Source organism: Solea solea, chromosome 10 (genome assembly GCF_958295425.1).
Source record: "Solea solea chromosome 10, fSolSol10.1, whole genome shotgun sequence".
Lineage (NCBI taxonomy): Eukaryota > Metazoa > Chordata > Actinopteri > Pleuronectiformes > Soleidae > Solea > Solea solea.
This window is the reverse complement of record NC_081143.1, coordinates 10,565,729-10,586,435: the sequence shown is the minus strand read 5'-3', so window position 1 is coordinate 10,586,435 and position 20,707 is coordinate 10,565,729. Positions and strand designations below refer to the sequence as shown.

Below are 20,707 nucleotides of genomic sequence, written 5' to 3'. Positions count from 1 at the left end.
AGTTTAAAACAAAGTGAGGCCTCTTTATGTTTTGAATTGTATATTTTTATGTATGTTTAGACCTTTAAAGTAAAGTGTCTTCATAGTAAAATCTACTTAATTTTAACAAACACATTTGTAAATGGAAAATCCTTCAAATATGTATGTGTAGTACAACACTTGAAGTTGTGTTTATTACAATATTTCTGTACACATGTTTTTCCTTTTTTTTTAACCACAAAAACTTCAGTCACTGATGCTATCAACAAATTATGTCAACGTATAAGATTAAACGCTTTATTACAGACTATAACTTTAAGAATTTCTCTGTTCTGGTGACAGTGATCCATCATGCTGAAGCTGTACTGATCTTTCTTTCAACATATAAAATATTAAAAAGGACATGGTTTATATTTTGGAGGAGAATATAATTGACTATTGCCAAAAAAAACACACCAGGTGATTTTACATGGTAAAAAAACTTAACTGATGGCTCAGTTCCATCACTTAATGCAGTAATTATTCATGTTAGCAGTCACTTCTCAAATGCTGTGAAAAATGTCTACACACAGAAGAGTGTTTTATATATATATATATACACTGGAATATACAGTATACTGCAACAGTACCACAACAATACTCTGAATACATCTAGAGGAGACTTGTGTGTTCTCTACTTAATATACATTTAACAGAAATGTCTTTATATGATCTTATTTATCATATAATAATAATCTTAAATTTTATACATTTTAGTCATATGAGTTCACATCGACAATTCTGTCTCCAACTTGAATCACTTCTATCACTTCATTCAACTGTTTTGTATCCCAGTCTGAAATCAATCATTTGTCGGTGTAGCAGTGTGTTGACATGTCCTAACTGTTGTCTTCTGGTCTTCAGGTGGCTGAACAGAGCGCTCAAAGACACCAACAGAACACCATCACCTCTCTGACAGTCCTCAGTTATCAATAAATCCTCTCTCCATGCTTCCAGTAAACCCTCAAACAAGGCCTTATAGTCCTGCTTGTACAGGTGAACCTCCTGCCAGTATCTGACTTTGTCTGCCTTGGCTCTGCTCAAGTCTTCTGTCATCTGTCTGACACAGAGACGCAGCCGGCTGTTCTCCATGCTGACCTGCTCAAGTTTCACATGATTGTCGTAGATGCTAATTTCCACAGCTCTCAGCTCTGAGGCCTGCATGTCGAGCACGCCCATGTGACTTGCTCGCACCTTCTCCAGCTCGGCCTTCATGCCTTCTCTTGGTTGGAGCAGAGAGCTGGTTCTCTCCTTCAGACCCTGAACTGCCAGCTCCAGCTTGGCTCTCCTGTGCTTCAGCTCAGCAGTGAGTGTTTTTAATCTCTGGTATCGGCTTTGCTCCTCATTCCACTTGGCGTCCACTTCCCTCAGTATCTCCTCTTTCTCCTTCACCTCCCTCTGCCTCTCCCCATTGCTTCTTGTCATGCTTTCAATCTCTGAAATAGAATGTTTTATTTCCTGGTGGTGTTGGAACTCTATTTGTCTGTTTTCTTCCACACATTGGGTCACGTGGCTCATTAGCAAGTCGGCATCTACGCTCTGGGGACGACGCTGAAGGAGCATGGCCTCCTCTTGTCTCAGCTGCTCATATCTCCTCATGGTGGTGCTGATTCGGGAGGACAAATTAACCACATGTTCCTCCTGCACCCTCTTTGTCTTCTCCAGGAGTCTCTGTAGCCTGCTCTTCTCCTCCTCAAGGTGGCAGAGGTTCTTCTTCTCTGTATTCATGTTATGAGACAGCTCCTCTTGATTCTTCTCAAAAACACGCTTGTTGATTGTCTCAAACTCCCAGAGCTCTTTGAGCTGCTGGTCCATCTCCTTAATCTCCTTGCTGTGTTTTACCACAGAGGCGATGCGTTCCTCCAGCCGCAGCTTGGACCGCTCCAGCTGCTGTGAGACCTGAAAATGCTCAGCCTTTACTTTGTTTTCTTCATCAAGCTGGCACTTGAATGCTTCAGAGATATGAGCCAGGTGGTCCTGACCGAGCAACCTTGAAGCTTGACCCTCCTCTATTTTATCCTCCTCTGTTGCAACTTTCTTTTTAAGATGCTGAATGGCATGAGTGAACATTTCTCTTAACGTACACAACTCTTTCTTCAGCATTTCTCTCTGTTGCCTCAGTTCTTGATGATTTTTGATCTCCTCGTCCAGCTGTTTTTCAAACTGGCACCGCAATGACGTCAGTCTTTGTAAATTGCTCTCTAGCTTGGTCATATTAGTCGTGAACTCTCCCAACTGGTTGAAGGCTTCTTGTTTCTTCTTGTTAACTCTGTCCAGCGTCCTCCTGCTCCTCTTCATTAATTGTTTCTGCTGCTTGATTTTCTCACCTGTCCGATGCACTTCGTTGGCCAGGTTGTCCCTTTTCACCATAAAAGCTTCTCTCTCCGGCACCATGTCTTGTTCGACTGCTATTTTATCCTGTTCCACAGCAGCGATGCAGGACTTCAGCTTGTCTATCTGCTCCTGTTTCTCCCCAAGTTGCATATGCAAGCCATATTTTAAGGAGATCTGATTATTCAGAGTAGCAATGATCTCCTTGTACTCAGCCTTCACTTGGTCTCTATGAGGGTACAGCTGTTTGTTTTGGTTTGAGAGGGCATCCTGCTTATGCACAGCAGCATCTCGCAGCTGACAGGTTGTGTTTAGATCTTGCAGCAGCTGATCCATCTCCTCAGCATTAGTTGCCCGAGTGGCGGCTACGTCAGCAATTATTTCCTGGTTCATTTGTTGTTGTATATTGTCAATTTGATGCCTTAGCTTGCTATTTTCTATGGTTTCCACTTCTAAATGCTCGTGGGCAGCACGTCGGTCCATCTCCAGCTCTGTGACGGCAGCTGTCATCTCTGCCAGATGGAGGCTAGCTTCGGGTGCGAATGGCATCCCCTCGTCCTTCAGCTGCTTGTCCAATTCCTTTAAATGTTCCAGCGCGACCATGACGGCCGGGAAGTCCGGTACCAGGCAAGAGGTCATTTTGTTTGTTTAACTGGAGCTCTGCACAGAGCACCTGCTACTTTTAAGTTCAGCAAGTTTCCATTTGTGACTGCGGTCGTCATGGAAACAGTTGTCTCGTTATTGAAAAGAATAAGACTGCAGTCTACGGCAAGCCGAAGAGGACACAGCCGATTTAGCAGTGGCTAACTTTACAAGCTAACGATATAACCCAGTCACCGTTGCCTCTGTAACTTTAAATAACGACAAAACGCTGACTTGAACACTGAAACGACTGCGCTGTGACGTCTGTATTATATCTTACCTTTTGAAATCATTGAGCAGCTCAGCTGACATTTACAGTCACCGTTAGTTCCACAGTATTTAAGCGTGCACAGCAAAATAACGTACGAGTAGTCCGTGACTATTTACTCTAAATGTGGGCGGAGCACAGAGTACGCGAGCCCTGTGGTGCCAGATTTGAAGATTTCACGTAAAGGATTCAGTGGGAAAGGGGGTGTTTCCAAATGTTTATGAACGTCGCTGCACAGAAAGTTGATCAATGTGTTAGAAGATGTGTTAAAAAACCCTGTTCGTCACAATTGTATGACTTTGTGTACGGTTTTTATCACTGGCGTAATTTTGTGACGGTTCGTGTTCGTGATACTGATTTTATAAATAATCGATGTAATCTTGCACGGATGTCTTTTCTGTTCTCCCAACATATGCAGCAGTATTGCGTCCACTGTGCAAATGCTGCAATAACAACTCAAGTGAGCTGTCGCTCGTAAAAAACGGGGCAAAAGCCTGTAAACAGTCGCACTTAAATCGCGACGCTTGTTTATTCTTGGTATTACGGCAAAAATGCTTGGGTGGCCAGAAAGGACAAAGAAAATCCGTATGTCTCGTAGACTTTCTAACAAAAAAAAAAGTTTTTTTTTATAAACGTCATGCACCTTAATGTTGTTCCACAACCAGAATCAACTTAAATAAATCAAAAAGACTGAGATATTCCCAAACTTCCGAGATCTACGGCCTCAAAGTAATCAAAACTCCCAAAGCCCATGACTGCTTTTAGGGCTTTCGCTGAAACAAATACTCGATTAGTCTATTACTAAATTAATCGTCAGCTTTTTCATAAACGTTTTAGTGTTTCTTAAAGAATCAAAATAAGTTTCCTGATTGTTCAGCTTCTTAAATATGAATATTTTATCGTGTCTTTGCATCATGTTGGTTTATGGACCAAACAAGACATTTGAAAACATCATAATTTCCAGGTTTGAATGAGACTGATCAATTTTTTTCCAATATTTAATATTTTTATTATTTACTTTTGTTTTTCGAGCATGATAATGAAAATAAGACGAGCAATAAAAACAATAAATAAAACACATACTCAACATTTCCAACAAACATTTCCTTTAAATCCGAAAAGTAACTTTTCGAGACCTACACCCCTATATTTTTTTTACAGTTATATCATTAATGATTTAGTTTAATATGAATACTCTGTCCCGCAAACTATTTCCAAAATAAATTACAATACTTAATGTATCACATTTTTGCTTAAAGAAGTATTGTGCCTAAAATTTGCAGTATTTTGCTCTGAGCACCCTAACCCCGCTGTAACACTGCAAATAGACCAAGACTTGAAATCTATGTCGCAGCTGGGCTGGACAGTGTTTTTGCGAACGTCACTGCAGTCAAGCCAGCCTACACTTAGAAAAACCAGCCAGCCCCCATTTTGTTTTACGATACTGGACATTAAATAAACAAAAAATAAATTAGTCCTTTATCAGTCCCACAATGGAAATTATTTCTCTGTATTTAACCCATCCTCTACTAGAAACCTTCCTAGAATGAGGAGCAGTGGTCTACTATCAGTGTGAAGTAGAATTGTGGAAACGGGTAGTTTCCTTTAAATAACAGCTTTTATTTAGGTGGAACATAATTTAATTATGATATTTCAGAAAGCTTTTGTTTTGAAAGTCCACATCCATCGCTTTTATTTTGAAATTGCACGCTCTTACCGTAATGCCTAGTATATGAAGATATGGTAAAACAAAGTGGGGGTTGACTTTACTGCAGTCGGACGTCGGCTCACTGACGGCGGACAGTTACTGCCCACCAGTCAACAAGCTGGAACGGACATAAACACAAACATGGATCTCATTTGTAAACCGAGGAGCAAATCGACAGTGTGGCTGTATTTTGGCTTGAAGGCAGACGAAAAGGGTCAACCGGTGAACTCGGTGGAGGCCATTTGCCGCTTATGCCGAAAAATAGTGCTCGCAAAAGGTGGGAACACCACGAATTTACGAAGTCACCTGAGGCGTCGACACCGGGCAGATTTCTTCGAGCCGTCATCCTCCTCGACCCCCGGGTCTCTGTTTGAAACGCCAGGTGAGCAACCAACACATTCAGCGACATCATGTGAGGGTGCATAGAAAAACTGTGCATAAAAAGAGTGTCATATCAGTGACCGCCATTGTTATTACTTCAGTTCATGTGTCCCGATAAACTGATTAAATGCAACTGTGGTGTGTTATCTGGGTTTGATGAGTTATATGTCACAGTAGAGAAAATGGGGGGAAACAAACAGCTCTTGGGCCTCATGATGTTCCTCAGCTAATGTGTACACTTTGCTTATTACACACACACAACGCTCGTCGGTTGCACATTATCGTTTCTAAAAATCTCTCTTTTCTCGCTGTGCATTGAGTACGCCATTTTGTAGAGCTGCCCGAATGTGCAGTAGGGAGAATATGTGAAATAAATAGAAATTGATGCTTCGTTGTATTTGAAAAATCGATTATTTCATGTAGCTAATATTCCGACCACATCCGCTCAGTTCGGCTGTTTTCCGCACGGGGTCAGTATAACACAGGGGTGTCAAACTTGAATCTCTTGGGGGGGCAAATGAGTGTATAGTCTGGAAAAAAAACCAATATGATTTTAAAATCATAACATAATATTCCATCAAAGACATTTATGATGATATTTCACTGAATTTCAAAGTAAAAGCGCTTGTTTTGGTATGGAAGGATGTATACTGCGGGCCTCCAGTTTAGCACCTCTGCCCTAGCAGATGCTCCATCCAAATTAGCCATGCGTGAACCGACCAAATATGGATGTGGATATGCTTTCGAGAAAGTAAACGACAAGTCAGTGCAATGCAAACAGTGTAAGACAAAGGTCATGTATTACATCTATATAACAACCATGCACACCCATTTAAAAAACGAAAACAAACTGAGCACCTGTTAGATTACAGTGAACTGAGCTCAAGTATCCAGTACTGAGTTTTTAAAGAGCATGACCCCAAATCAGAGCCCTCAAAATCAAAATGACCTGGGGGTCAATGAATCTAGTCTGGTCAGGAGGTGGCCCAGTAAGTGATTTGACATTGAAATTATAATCTGTCATGTCAAAAATAGTCAGGATGATATTGCACACCATTTCAAAGTAAATGTGTTTGTTTTAAAGTATAGTTCACAAAAAAGAACATGGTGATACTGATGATGATGCAAAATTAAACTATAAATAACAAAAACAGAAATAAATAGAATAAAAAAATGAATCGATAATAACAGACGAATGTTATTAAAACATTAGACAAGTTTGTAATTACATAGATAGATAGATAGATAGATACTTTATTCATCTCACAGAGAAATTCACATGTTGAATTAAGTACATTTAATAATGCAATAAATCTAAACTAATGTATTATTATGTTTTTGACAGGACAGTTTTAATTATAACTTTAAAGTAAGTGTAGGGCCACAGAACATCATCTGGGGCGCTGCAAGTTTGAGACCTCTGCCCTAAATGATCAGTTTATGTTTTATGTGAAAGGGAAGGAGGCATATTGCATTGCTTTGCATTGACTTTTACACATAATAAAACAGCATAACATGAGAATTGGTGATCAGAATAAAGGTCCAATTTGTCACATGTAGGAGGCTTTACTTGTAGAAGATACCACCCAATATAAATGTAATATAAATATTACATTTTAATAATAAATATTAATATAAATATTTGTAATATAAATATAAGTGTGTAATAACTTAAAATATTTTTTATAGCCTTAGAATAATGCCTTATCCACACAGAAACAGAACTTAATCTATGCAATGTTTTTCTTTTTCCGTTCATAAGCATGCCATCGCTTAAAGACAAAACGACTATACCTGAAAATAGTATACAGTATATTCCAGGCCTGTATGTGGCGCTTGTAGTGCTGCCACAGAAATACACCACAAATGAAGCAGAATGGTGCGCTGTGTTCAAACACCTCAAATCACTTCTTGGCAAGTAATGAATGCAACAGTGTTTAATGTTGGGAAAATGGTTTCCCTATGCTGAAGAGAAATAGCTCCTTCAAGGTGTTCAGAACAGCACCAGCTGGAATACCATGCCTTTTGTAAGCTCTGCCGCATTGATATTGACGTGAGTACCGGGGGAAAAGGTGCTGCAGTCACAGACCGAAACATGGATGACGTTAGCTCCACTGGTCACTCTTCATTGATTATTTTTAATGTTTAAATCGTTAGTTTGCTGCAGCCTCTTATCCACGTTACTGTGGATTATTAAGTGCTTGAATGACATGACTGTTATTGTTGCATCTTGTTTTCGTTACTTTCACCATGTATGGATGTAATTTCATGCAGGCAAGGAACCCGTGAATTAAAGGTGCAGTTTGTAAAATGTAACATCAGTTATTGGTATAGCTGTACCTCTGTAGCCTTCAGTTAGCATCAAATCTCAAAAGATGTTTAATGTGTCCATTGGTCCAAAATGGGCAACTGTTGTAGAACTGACTTGGCTCAACCTTGGGGTAGGGCTGTCACTGAATTTATAATGACCGGCAATTCTTTCACGCCACCATCCCCACTAGCCCCAATACAGCATTACTTCATTAACAATTTTAATAATAATTGTTTTAGTAGTGTAGGGTGGAATAAACCCTCAATGAACAGGAAAATCACAGACAACCAGAGGAAAGGCTTTTACAGATTTTATCTGTAAGATTGACACATTTAACATTGTTATGCTTATTATTTTGTATGAAATGTGAAAATGTTCTGAAATAAAGAAGACTTTGAATGTTTAAAGTCTATAATGTCTGTTATTCACTGATGCACACACTCATCTGCCAACACTTTTAATTACAAATTGATCAAGCAGCTCATGCAGCAATTAGATAGTTGTTTTTTGAACAGTCAGTCCTCATAATTACGACGATAAAAGTAGCCATTTATAATATCTCAAACGTCCCCTAATGATGACGATACCTCTGACGTCAGACGAGTGTTAACGTTTGACGTCTTGTTTACTTTCAGTCATTATGGCGCAGCAGAGGGCAAAGCGCTCAAAAGCCTGGGCTCACTACACTCGACTAACAGGAGACACGGCGTCTTGTAACATATGTAGAAAGATAATTTCGAACAAAGGAGGTAACACGAGTAACCTCATTAAACACGTACAGCTGCGACACTTTATAAACGTGAGGCAGAGCAGCGTGCTTGACTGTTTTAGCGGAGCTAACGTGTGCGCCGCAGCTGCTGCTGCTCTACACTCGGTGCAACGTCACAGCCCGGATGCTCATACAAACTCTAAAGGTAACTCTCGTCTTGGTTAAGCGTGTAACTACGATCTAATCTAACTAAGACACTGTTAAACGTCACAGTTTCTCGTTTATTTGCCAAAAGTGTCAGCGAAAACTTGAGTCGAGCTGAAGCTGTGAGATATCTCTACCTGAAAACACCCAACATTGTCATATTCTAACTGTCCATCTGTTTTTACAAAAGAAATGCGAAAATTCTTAGCTTCCTTTTCTTATTAAAAAAGATATATTTCGGTCAGTGTCTGAGAAGCTCTGGTGGGATACAGTAGTTCCTAAGTTATTTGTTATATTAAAGCTGCAGCACATAACTTTGATTTGTTTGTTGATTATTCTGTCTCAGTTTGGTCCTGAAATGATGTAACTGTATAATGTCAGGAAATGTTGAAAAATGTTGTTTACCAAACCTGGAAATCATGATGTGCTGATGCTCTTGTTTTGTCTACAGACCAAAATAATTCAGTTTTAATGACTTCTTTGTTATAGGGGACAAAGAAAGCCGAAATATTCACGTTCAAGATCAGAGTAGACCTGGGGATTGAAAGTACTTGAAGTTTGTGCAAGAAAGAAGTTCAGTTGAAGTTCAAGTGAACAAGTGTTCATACCAGGACTGTCAAATTCTGTGTCTAGTCTGGTCCAGAGGGGGAAAAGAAACTACTGTTCTGTAGCAGGTCGGCAATAATAAATATATTTATTATGATGATAATTCACAGTGTTTGCTTTGATGTGGAATGATGTATATGTCACAATAAAAACATCTATTGATGTCAAAAACTGACAGAAATAAATCTATAATTAAGTGAATAATAAAATGGACAACTGCAACTACAACACTAAACAAGCTTATATATCATTTAATGTTGGATGTAATATATTTAATAATGTGATAATTACAACCAAATGTATTATCTTTAATGTTAAAAATATTGCTTGTAAATATGTTTAGTATTATAGTCTGTCTATATTCTATCATTATTATGTATTATGTGGTGTGCCACATGTAATCGATTTGGGTGCCACACGTGGCCCATGGACCTTAAGTTTGATACATCTGGTTTATCACATGAAACTGCTAAATGACCAGGTGTTTTCTTTTTTTGAGCAGTAGAATTGACCCTATGCATGGTCTCGACCTAGTTTTCAATAAGCAGGTCGAGGTGCCAACCCTAATCAACGACATTAAAACCCCCAGAAACTTATCATGTCTTTGTTTATTTTATACCAATTTATTTAGGACAGCCTGAATAAAAGTTCACTCAAGCATACTGCACCACTCCTGCAGTGGATTATTTATAAGTGTTGTGATAAATGTAAACTGAACACCAAAGAAATATCAAGGAAAATACTTAACTAGTCACAAATATAATATCTTTCTTTTCTATCAATAACTAATGTGTTTTGTGTATTTATTACGATGTGATACACAGTATGTAATGTTGTACATACTGTGTATCAACAATTATCAACAACAATTTAATAAACATTTTTTGACTACTAAATTAATCGTTAACTATTTTGATAATTAATCAGTATGAATGTTTTTTTTAATAATTGAGAAAAAGTAGGGTTTTTGAATCTTTTGTGGGTTTTTTGCTCCACATAACAAAGAAATCATTAAAACTAAATCATTTTTGGTTTGTGGGCAAAAGAAGACATTTGAGAACATCATGCCTTTGAGGTTTAAAAAAAAAAAACCTGTTGTAAAGTGTGTAACACTGATTTAATGTTCTCCATAAAATAATAGGGAACAGCAACATCCCACTTTAGTTCCATATTTGACTAATTATGGTTTTGTTTTCTAGGTTTGGATCTCAACCATGAAGAATTCTTTGAGGACGTTCCCTTTATGCAGAATGCTTTGAATCAGAACTATGTCCCAGATGCAGTGCTGCCACCCGGGGAGCCGTGGCTCCACGGCGGCCCCACTCGAGCGGTGCTGTCCCTGCCTTCCTGCCTGCTCCTGTGTGAGGACTTTGGGTCAGGGATATCTGTTGCTGGATCTTCTGGCGTGGAGCAGTTGGGAGAGATGAAAGTGTATGCCAAGTGTCACCTTCAACTAGGCGTCATGTTTGGGCCATATGTCGGAGAAACCTGTAGAGGACAAATGCCGGCCAATCTCAAATATGCCTGGGCTGTGAGTTACACAAGTTAAACAGTCGTGATGTAATTTGTTGTTTGAGTATTGGTCACAAGTATAGTTAGCATGCGCATTTCTCCAATTTCCAGATTAGAGATGATGCTTCTTTCATCTACGTCGATGCTTCTGATGAAAACAAGTCCAACTGGATGAGGTTCCTTTCTCCCTGTTGCTTATTGTCTTTGTTCTGTTGCTTGGCATTCAGTTACATTCATATTTCTCATAATAAATTGCAGATTTATTTGCCTCAGTGACTGTTTTTATGTGTTTACTCTGTGTTTTAGGTATATAAGATACACGAGCAGTGAGGAGGAACACAATCTGTTTGTCTTCCAGTTTTATCGTCACATCTACTACAGGGTTTCCAAGCCCATCACAGAGGGAGCAGAGCTCAGGGTCTGGATTGGCAAGGACTACGCCTCCCTGCTGGGCCTGGGCTTAGGTGAGTGACTGTAGTGTTTTTCACTGAAACTTACACTTTTAGTTGTCAAAGAGATTCTTATTTTAACTCTTGTTTACACCAAACGCAATTTAAAAACTCTTGTTAGGTAGCAAAATAGTTGCGACCTGGTAGACGCGTTTTTACGTCAAACAGTTAGTCATGTCAGTTGCGTGAGCTGGAATATTTCAACTCACGACAGACTTGTGATGTTGTGATGATCAATCAGCTTTGAGATTTCACAAATACTGATGTCATGGTGTTGTTTCAAATAACCCGTAGCTTCCTCTTCTATCACAGTTCAAAGTTCTTCAACACAGTCCAAAGTAGGGGTGGGTCAAAATATCTTGGTGATATATTGCTGTCCTTCCTTGTGCAATACGATAATCGATAGGCCAGGGCAAATATCGATATTTTAATTCATGAATTAAGAAAATTAATGTAAACAGTCCCTGCCAGTTTCACTTGCCACGCATCACTACCTCATGTCTCCTCATAGTGGCACTGCTTAAATGAATGAGGGAAACTTGGGTGGAAGTTACCTGGCTGAAGGAGTTTCAGTGGGATAATGGTGGCGAAAGCTACATTAAGAGATACTTCATCCACGTTCAATACATAGACTTTATGCACTTTGTTCTCTGTGTTGTGAATAAATAGAATAATCCAGCAACTTTTGAAAGACATTTTGATTTCTTCAGTTAGACAGATATTGTGATTTATCACATCTAGTGCAAAGTTCTCCTTCTAGTAGTAGTAGTACCTGTTGGCAACACTTCTACTACTATTATATACAATCTGAGTAATTTCAGGCATGGTTAATGGTCCTCCTGTCTTCTCCCTCTGGAAATCGCTTCACTTGTGCGACAGATATGAATTGCACAAAAATATTCCTGAGGCACGTTTCATATGATAGACATTTTCACGTCAACACACAGTAACTGTTATTCAGAAAATGAAGATTTAACTTGCCAACACTGTGTATTTGTTTTTGTTGGGGAAAAACAGGCGACAGTGTGAAATGTGAAATTGGAGAGAAGGAAGCAGCTCTGCGCCTCCTGCAGGACATCCAGCTGGTCACCCTCCCAGAGCCCAGCAGCACTTCCCTCTGGTCAGATCAAAGCCAATCACAGAGCCCAATGCCTGTAATTAGTGACGTAACAACAGTGTCAAACCCAGATGCAGCTTCTGAGCCAGGAGGGCTTTCTGGGTCTGCCTTTGCCTCCGCTCCCATTGTCTCTTTCCCATCCCCTAGCTGTCATGTGATGGAAAAGTACGACTTTATGCCTGGAACTGAGAAACTGCTGACTAACCCGAATGCCACGCAGAACAGCCCGTGGTACTTTTTTGGGTTTGAGCCAGACCCAACGGGTCGCCCTCTGGACCGGGGCACAGCAGTGTGTAAGCTGTGTGGAGACCATGTGGGCTGTGCTGGAGGAGGATTGGATCTGCAAAACCACCTGATGTCCAAGCACCACATCAGACTACGTGAGGGTGTCAAGGAGAGAGTTCCTCCAATAATGGGTAAGAAATACTGTCAACGCTTTCATCAAGCAAAGTTAACAAAAAGTAGATTTCACGATTGTTACATGACTGCCGATGATGCTAGAAAACAAAACATGAGATCACCACAGTGGTCAGGATTAATTTTATGGGTGCCATGAACTCCTGTATCAGATTTCATGATGGTCCTATAAAGTCATGACCCATAAAGTTCCAGTGTGGAATGTGTAGCACCCTCATGAGGACTTGAGTAATTACCGAAAAAACTGCCAGCGTCTGGACATAATATGTCATGGGCTGGGTGTCACTGCTGATTTCCTAAATTGTTTCAAATATAATTCACAAGATTGTGATTAGATTTGATTCAGTATTGATTCATCGACCGATATTTCATTTTGTTTGGTTGGGAAAGAGAATTTTACTGAACAAATTCTGCCAATTGTATAAAATTTGGATCTCTCTAACCTGGTGCATCATTAAAAATATGAACATGAATGCACTTTCTATTTAATATGACCACACAGTGCAACCCTACAGTACAGTCAGAGGTAGGGATGAGAATCGTTCCAACTGACCGATTCCATCGGAATTGTACGCCTCCAATGTTATCGATTGTTCTTAAAGCGGCCGTAGCCTGGTCCTATCTCACTTATATGTGAGATATGGAGGTGTACTTACAAACATGAAGTTGTTTTTATGGTCAAAAACGTCCTAGTCGCTACAAACGAGCCGATGTAAATGTCTCATCACTGACGCTCTCTTCAGCCTAGGTGCTGCTATCGTGAGAAACATCGAGAGTCATCTGAAGTCATTTGGCATGGATGTGATTCTGAAATTGATATATATTTAAAAGTTACACACTACAGCTTCAATTGAAAATCCAAAATATTAGTGCATGGAGTACAATGATATTAAAATTGCTGCTTCTGTTGTCAGTGTACTGTACATAATGTCATTGTTGACACAGATATTTCAGTTTCTACCAAACTATTGAGGCAACGGGTCAGTGAACCTACAAACTGACCAACACTGCTGCTCATAGAGTCACATGTATGAAAATACAACATTCTCTGTTGTGCTTTAGCAGGTCCACAACGCTTCCAGCCAACGGTGTTCAGCAGCGGCCTGGTCAGCACACTCCCCCAGCTTTTGTCATCTCAGGTGACTGATGCCATCGCCAACTTTCTCATCATGGATCTCCAGCCTGCTGCTCTGGTGGAAGGGGAAGGCTTCAGACAGCTGATCCACACCATCTTGCCCTCCTGCAAGGAGCTGCCGTCACCTCGCCAGCTGGAGAACCTCCTGAAAGACCACCACACCAAGGGCAAGGCGAGCCTCGCTCAGATGCTGAGGAAACTAGTAAGTGGAGATGACGCGGAGATGTCTGACTACACTGCTCCCATCGAGTGTGAGCCCAGGAGACGTGGGCGGCCTCCCAGCCATCGTAGGGAAGTTCCTCATCATGTCACTTTAAGTATAGATATTTGGTCCCATGACTGGCAGGGAGACACCGAGAAGTACCTCACCCTGTGGGCACACTGGATAGACTCAAATTTTAATTCAAAGAATGTGGCCCTATCAACCCAAAGACTGTTGGAGAGCGGGATGAAAGACTACACCCTTCAAGCAGTGGAGGCCCAGGTGAAAATCATGGCACTGGAGTGGGGAATCTCCCAGTCTCACTTAATCCTCATAGGAGGAGAAGGAAGGAACAAAATCAGGTTGGGAACAATAAAGACGGAGAAAGGTAGAGAAGCTGCAGGAAGTGTCCCTCACCCAAACTCCACTACGTTTCTTGAGAGGGAAGACTCGGTGTCACCGGAGGAACCATGTGGCTCCGAGTACAGCCTTTTCAGTGAGGGACTACCGTTTGTTCCGTGTTTCTTCAGTGCAGTGCAGGAGTGCATTGAGGAAGTGATGTCACATCCTGTCATCTCCAAGACACTCTGCCAATTTCAGAGTATTCTTTCAACTTTGTTCCTGTCGTGTGCTCAGAACAGGGGCTCATATCAATATCACGTTCAGAGTCTGTTGCAGACACTGACAAGAGAAGAACACGCAGAGCTGAAGTCGTGGGCTCATAGTCGGCCAACGTGGAATAAGCTCTACCCTCTACTGAGCATGTTGGTCAAGCACAAAAGCCTTTTCTGTGATCTAATAAAAGATATCACAGGGGAGAACTTAATGAAAGGAGACACTGCTTCAGAAACCAGCTCTTCTGGTAGCTGCCACGCAAACTCCACCTCCAACACATCCTCAGCAAATGTGACAATGCGTTCTGAATGGAAGGTTCTTGAGGAGCTGTGTTTGGTCCTCAGGCCTCTGGACGTGGCTTGTCGAACCCTCGCCAAAGAGGTCTTCCCCCGTCTGTCCCTCATCAAACCCATTCTCATCGGCCTGCTCTCCCGCCACCTCGTGTCCCGGCCGGGTGATTCGTCGTCCATCTTGAAGGAGGTGAAGAAGACGATGAGGCGGAGCTTGGCGAGTTGTTATGACAACCCTGTTGTGAATAGGGTGCTGTGTGTGGCTTGTTCCCTTGACCCACAGTTCCATGGGCTGGGGTTCATGGAGGAGAAGGTGAGTAATATTGTTTGAATCAAAGGAACTGATTAGTGAGTAAGAGTTCATGGTATCACTCTTTAGACAAGCTTGCAGCTATATTTGTTTGTGGATTGCCTTGAAAGTTTAGTAATTTTGTTCCTTTTCATGATAATATATACAGTATATGTAATATTTAAGTGCCACAAGTCGTTACAGATGAGCATACATGTCAGACCAATACAAAATCATTCTGAGATTCTGGCCTCAAATCTCTCTATCTCTCTCTCTCTCTCTTTCTCCATATGTATATATATATATATATATATATATACATATATATACATATGTATATATATATATAATTTTTTTTTTACCATTCATCATCATTTTGACCCGTTTCCTAAAATGTAATTATCCTGGTAATCCAGCAGGTGGTCATATTTTACTATACATGGCCAGTGGAAGAAAACACTTGTTGAAAACACACTTTGTTCTTGTTCATGATCAGGAATAATGATGAACATTTCATTAATTTAAGGTGCCAAATAACTGTTGTTCACAGTTTATAGGGATGGAACTTTTATGGCACTTGAGGTGTTTGAAATTAGTAAGTGTTGTTGGTAATCAATCAATGTTAAATTGTGTTTGAAAACTGGCATTTAAAGGGTTAACATGCAAAAGACTATATGAATTTTTAATTATTAGGTTTGAAAGACTATAAATAGTATTTTTTAGGAAGTGTAAATTTTTTGCAATTAAGGTGAAGAACAAACATTACATGTTGGCTAAGTGAGGAATATTCCTGAACACAAATTAAATCCGTTTGTGGTTATTGTTTAACTAGGAGCAGACCACCACATTTGACTGGCTGAAGAAAGAGGCCGTCAGGATCGTGAAGGAGGACAGGAAGAGGAGGAGCCAAGGGAAGAGCCACATTAAGAGAAGCCCCTCCCCTGAGTCTCCGGAGTCTGAGAGTGACATCCTGCGGAGGAGCAAACGTCTCAGAGAGTCTCGTCCAATCAACTTCAGAGAGATTGATGACGAAGACGAAGAGAGTGACGTAGGCGACACTGATGAGAACGAATCACCTGACCCGACCTCTCAGGGTGGACTCTCTGGAATGGAGTTCCTGCTGGGAGATCTGTTCTGCTCTGCCCCTCGGAGCAGGCAGAGTTCTGTGGAGGAGTCTATAGACATGGAGATGTCCGTCTTCAGGGCCGACAAGGGGGCCTCACTGGGTGTGGAGCCCCTGCAGTGGTGGAGGACAAAGGCGGTGCAGTTCCCACTCTTGGCCATTGTGGCACGGACTTACCTGGCCGCTCCCGCCGTGGCAGGAAATGCCGTGAAGGACTTTGTGCAGGACGGAGCAGGAGCCTCATACAGGAAGAGGGCAAACATTTCGCCTGAGAGTTTGGACACAATCCTGTTTCTACACCACAACCACGTGCCCGCTTATGAGGCTGGGCAGCCGGCAGCAAGGAATGATGACAAGAACAGTGGGAATGAAAAGGTCCCATGAACACACACACACACACACCATTTTCACATGCTCTGATTTTAACTCATTGCATTACAAACTATATGTGAAGCCTCCTTTCAATCAAGAGGTTCAGTGACCAATTATTACAAATGACAATTTTTCATGTCTTGTTTAATGTTGCTGAGTCACCAAAACTTAATGTTTTCGCCCAGTTGTAGATGTTAGTTCATATATTTCTTTTTTTTTTTTTTTTTATTGAAAGTACTGAATATAATTTCAGTGCAGACATAACATGTAGATTGGAGAGGCAGACCATTAGTGTTGTTCAATAACTGGTTACTGAAGTTAAGGAATTACTTTACATTATTACACAGTTATAGAAAAGATAGAAAACCCCATATTGGTCAGCCTCTGCTACTATCTGCTACAGTATGTAAACAGAGTGGTGTCATACTAGAGCGACACATTGTAGCCAATCAGTTCCACTTAGAAGAACACAATGCATTAAACAGAGGCTAACTCTGGAGCATTTCGGGTTCTTTCTTCTTGGCATGTGTCTGTTTATTGCAAGAAGACAAACTTTGAGAAGGCTGCAAGGAAAAACACTCCTTGAGCTCCACCCTTAAACACCCGGACTACTGTGCTTGGTACCACAACAGAAGGCTGGGACGGTATGGATTGGTTATTTTGGTAGCCTTCCCAACGTTTGACAATAAAAACGTAATAATAATTGCATTACGTAACAAACTGTCCCGCTTGGTTGAGACGGGGCTGTAACACTTTACCTCCTCTACATATACATTTGATTACTTCCATAAACCACAGTTCTCATCTCAAAGTTAGCGCCCTGGAAAAAATAACTCAATTGACAGCTTGAAGTAAATAGCACATTATGGAAGTTTGACCATGACATTTTTTCATTCATTCTCTTTAATTCAGTCTATGATGTACACGTCAGAATGATTTTACCATTTTGTTTTGTTTTTATTTCCCGGGAACTTAAGAGGACAGACAAAAAGAAAATTCACTTCATGTAGTGTGTATGTGGTAGACTACTCTACTACTGATTTGCATTTAAAGGTCTAGTGTGTAATATTATGGAGGATTTATTTGCAGAATTTGCACATACCATGTTTGTATTTGTGAAAATTGTTTTTGTAGCATTAGAATTAGAGCTGTGTATTGGCAAGATGTATGGAGGTGATATTGTGATGTATTTGGATACTATAAGCAAGGAGATAAATAGCACCCCCTCCACCATTATTATGGTTTAGACAAATACATATTATATGCATAGACTACATACAGTTGTCTTTGTCTAATGAGAGGAGTTGAAGTTAAATACAACACAAAACTACTGTCAGAAAACCAATGTCAAGAATATTTCCATACTGATACTAGTGGTAGACCTATTAATTAATTGTGTTGATATTTCATTGATTTATTCATTCATTCATTCATTCATTCAATCATCTTCTGACATAGGGCAAAAGGCATGGTACACCCTGGACGTAGAGACAAACAACCATTCACTCTCACAGTCACAGTTTTGAATGATCGATATTATTACAAACTGTGCTTTTGTTGTTCTCAGAATCTTTATTTTAAATGTTGCCAAGTCACAAAAACATTATTTTTTTTATCCAAATGGTTTTTTTTTGTTTGGTTTTTTTTACTTTTGATGACCGTACATGTTTCATATTCAGTTTATGCGTTATTTTTATTGAAAATACTGCAGTGCAGACATAAAATGTAGATTGGACAGACCATGAGTATTTTTCAATAACTGGTTATTGAGGTCACACATTAAATATGAAAACATATTTCATATTTAATATATCAGATGGAGGAAAAAAAGAAAAACGGCTAAATTTATGGGCCAAACATTTATTGGCATTACTTATCAGCCAACAGCTGCCCTTATTTCTAAAAATCAGTATCGTCTATAGAAGAACCCATATTGGCTGACCTCTAATCAATATAGCACTTAAAATTAAGAAAATTAAAAAAAGATTATACACCATGGAATATTGAGATATTTTATTTTATCTATATTTTCTTTCACCTTCAGTAAGAACATGCATTTCAACAGCAGCCCGAAAATACTTGTTACAGTAATATTATGAGGGCTGCAACAATTATGTAATTAATTGATGATTAATAGTGAGCTGATGATTAACTAAATCAATCATCAACTATTTCGATCATCGATTATTCTGTTTTAGAGGTTTTTTTCAATAATAAAAACAAGCTTTCTGATTTTTTACAATAATGGTCCTTTTCCATTACACAGTTCTATCCCTTCTCGACACTACTGGACTCAGCTCTACTCAGTTTGGTATCAAGCACGTCGTTTTCCATGACGTCATAGTTCCTCCTCATCGTGGGCAGGGTCGTCAAAGCACGGCTGCACTAAACTGCCTTGTTTTTTATATGCAAAACAAACTAGTGACAGGCAAAGCAGTTGTTTTCGGTGTACTGAATCATTAGACTCAGTTAATTGAAAAGATTGGTTCCTGCGTGATCGGACTACAGACTCCGTCTGACACAGTATGATGGAAAAGCACCATGAGATGCCACTTATTCTTACACACTGGACCTTTAACTTTGTTGTGTAGCATCTAGTGCCTTACCTTGTTGAAATGCTATCAGACATTACCTTCAAAAGTATCCCCATTTTTTATGTCAAATTGAAATCAGTGTATACACTAGAGAATGACTTGCATTGTGTGTAGACAGTCAAATACCACTGTAGTATTAGTATGTACACTAGTATATATAGTATATGTATGACTTGCACCATATGGCTTAAGCATTTTGACGACAGTATATTCTGTATCATGAATCTGTATGTTGTGAAAGACAATACCAAAGACTAAATATTAGTTCACTTTTTTATTAACTTGTGTTTTCTTTATGTTCTAGAAGGAATTTAAGTTTTAAAGGTCTGGTCTGTAGGATTTAGAGGGATCTATACGCAGAAATTAAATGTAATATTCAGGAGTATGTTTTTTCTGTTGTGTCATCATCTGAAACTAAGAGTGGTTGTGTTTGTGTTGGTTTAGAATGATTCTTCTACTTCTGGACCATGTCCTCTTCTGCAGAGCCCACCAGGTGGCACCAGTGTGTTTTCACAGCAGCTCAGAAGGGACAAACCAAACACTGGCCTTTTATATTTTAACATCACCTGAAGGAAGAGGAGGCTGAGGCAGAAGGAAGTAATCAGTTGGTTGCAGTCTGAAGCTTCATCACCAGATGCCACAACATTTTAGACACTGGACCTTTAATGGTGAATCACAAGAGATGTAGTTAAAGTAAAAAATAATAATAATGAATAAACTTGTTTACCTCTTGTCATTGTAGGTTTGTTCTATTTCAGAAAGCAAATAGTTAAATGTATATGGAAGCTTTTACAAAGTTTCCATATACTTCCATAAACTATACATTTAGTTTCTGTTGCACTGTTGAATGAATGAAGCATTTTGTTTGATGTTGTGCTTTTCTTCTTTCATTCACTCACAGTAATGTAAATGTACCTCTTGCTTATGTTTTTAAGTAAAAACGTACAATATTACTATCTGAACAGTTCATTTACTGATTTTGTGAGAAAACATAGAACATAATATATGCTCTGGTTGCATTTATGTAAACTTACACGCAGTGAACTGATCATTTAAGTTCAGAAATGGTTATAAAACACAACATACGCTAGTCTGTTCAATATTTTACATTTTGTAAGTTTTTAATTGCACAAACAAAGAAAAAAAAGTAGGCTGATCTGTTGTATGCTTTGTACATCCAAGCCATCCACACTGTAAACGCTGCACTCATTAAGTGGATGTTAAGAAGAATATTTACAAGCAAAGCATTTCATTTTGTTACAGTTTTCACTCTTTTTGTGTGAAATGATGCAAAAAGCGACAGTAAAGAGCAAAAATAACGCTTACTACGGCTCATCTTTATTTTTGCAAGGAAGAGATAAGACACCATATCTCTCACTCCATCTTAATCTGATTGCACCATACCAGCGTGTGA

General features: G+C 39.6%; 2 protein-coding genes across 5 annotated transcripts; one reads left to right on the top strand and one right to left on the bottom strand.

The window, feature by feature from the left end:
- Nucleotides 1-641: 641 nt before the first annotated feature.
- On the bottom strand, nucleotides 642-2,988 carry LOC131467519 (protein Daple-like). Its single transcript, XM_058641481.1, has one exon. It carries the CDS (start codon nucleotides 2,986-2,988, stop codon nucleotides 790-792), a length of 2,199 nt encoding a protein of 732 aa, XP_058497464.1. The 3' UTR covers nucleotides 642-789.
- A 2,030-nt stretch (nucleotides 2,989-5,018) lies between these two features.
- On the top strand, nucleotides 5,019-20,017 carry LOC131467205 (uncharacterized). 4 transcript variants are annotated; one of them, XM_058640979.1, is made up of 8 exons: nucleotides 5,019-5,349; nucleotides 10,378-10,709; nucleotides 10,802-10,866; nucleotides 10,997-11,154; nucleotides 12,157-12,672; nucleotides 13,736-15,228; nucleotides 16,037-16,702; nucleotides 19,738-20,017. In XM_058640979.1, exons 1-8 carry the CDS (start codon nucleotides 5,109-5,111, stop codon nucleotides 19,861-19,863), a joined length of 3,597 nt encoding a protein of 1,198 aa, XP_058496962.1. In that variant the 5' UTR covers nucleotides 5,019-5,108; the 3' UTR covers nucleotides 19,864-20,017. The 4 variants fall into 4 exon arrangements, with proteins under 4 accessions (XP_058496962.1, XP_058496961.1, XP_058496960.1 ...); XM_058640978.1 differs by lacking the exon at nucleotides 5,019-5,349 and adding an exon at nucleotides 8,281-8,573 and having other exon boundaries at nucleotides 13,739-15,228; XM_058640977.1 differs by lacking the exon at nucleotides 5,019-5,349 and adding an exon at nucleotides 8,281-8,573.
- The last annotated feature ends 690 nt before the right edge of the window (nucleotides 20,018-20,707 follow it).

Excerpts from the sequence above, each read along its gene's own strand:
- LOC131467519 (XM_058641481.1), bottom strand. The coding sequence starts at position 2,988 with ATGACCTCTTGCCTGGTACCGGACTTCCCGGCCGTCATGGTCGCGCTG.
- LOC131467205 (XM_058640977.1), top strand. The coding sequence starts at position 8,300 with ATGGCGCAGCAGAGGGCAAAGCGCTCAAAAGCCTGGGCTCACTACACT. Across the intron at positions 8,574-10,377 it reads TGCTCATACAAACTCTAAAG|GTTTGGATCTCAACCATGAA; the intron begins GTAACTCTCGTC and ends TTTGTTTTCTAG. Across the intron at positions 12,673-13,735 it reads GAGAGTTCCTCCAATAATGG|CAGGTCCACAACGCTTCCAG; the intron begins GTAAGAAATACT and ends GTTGTGCTTTAG.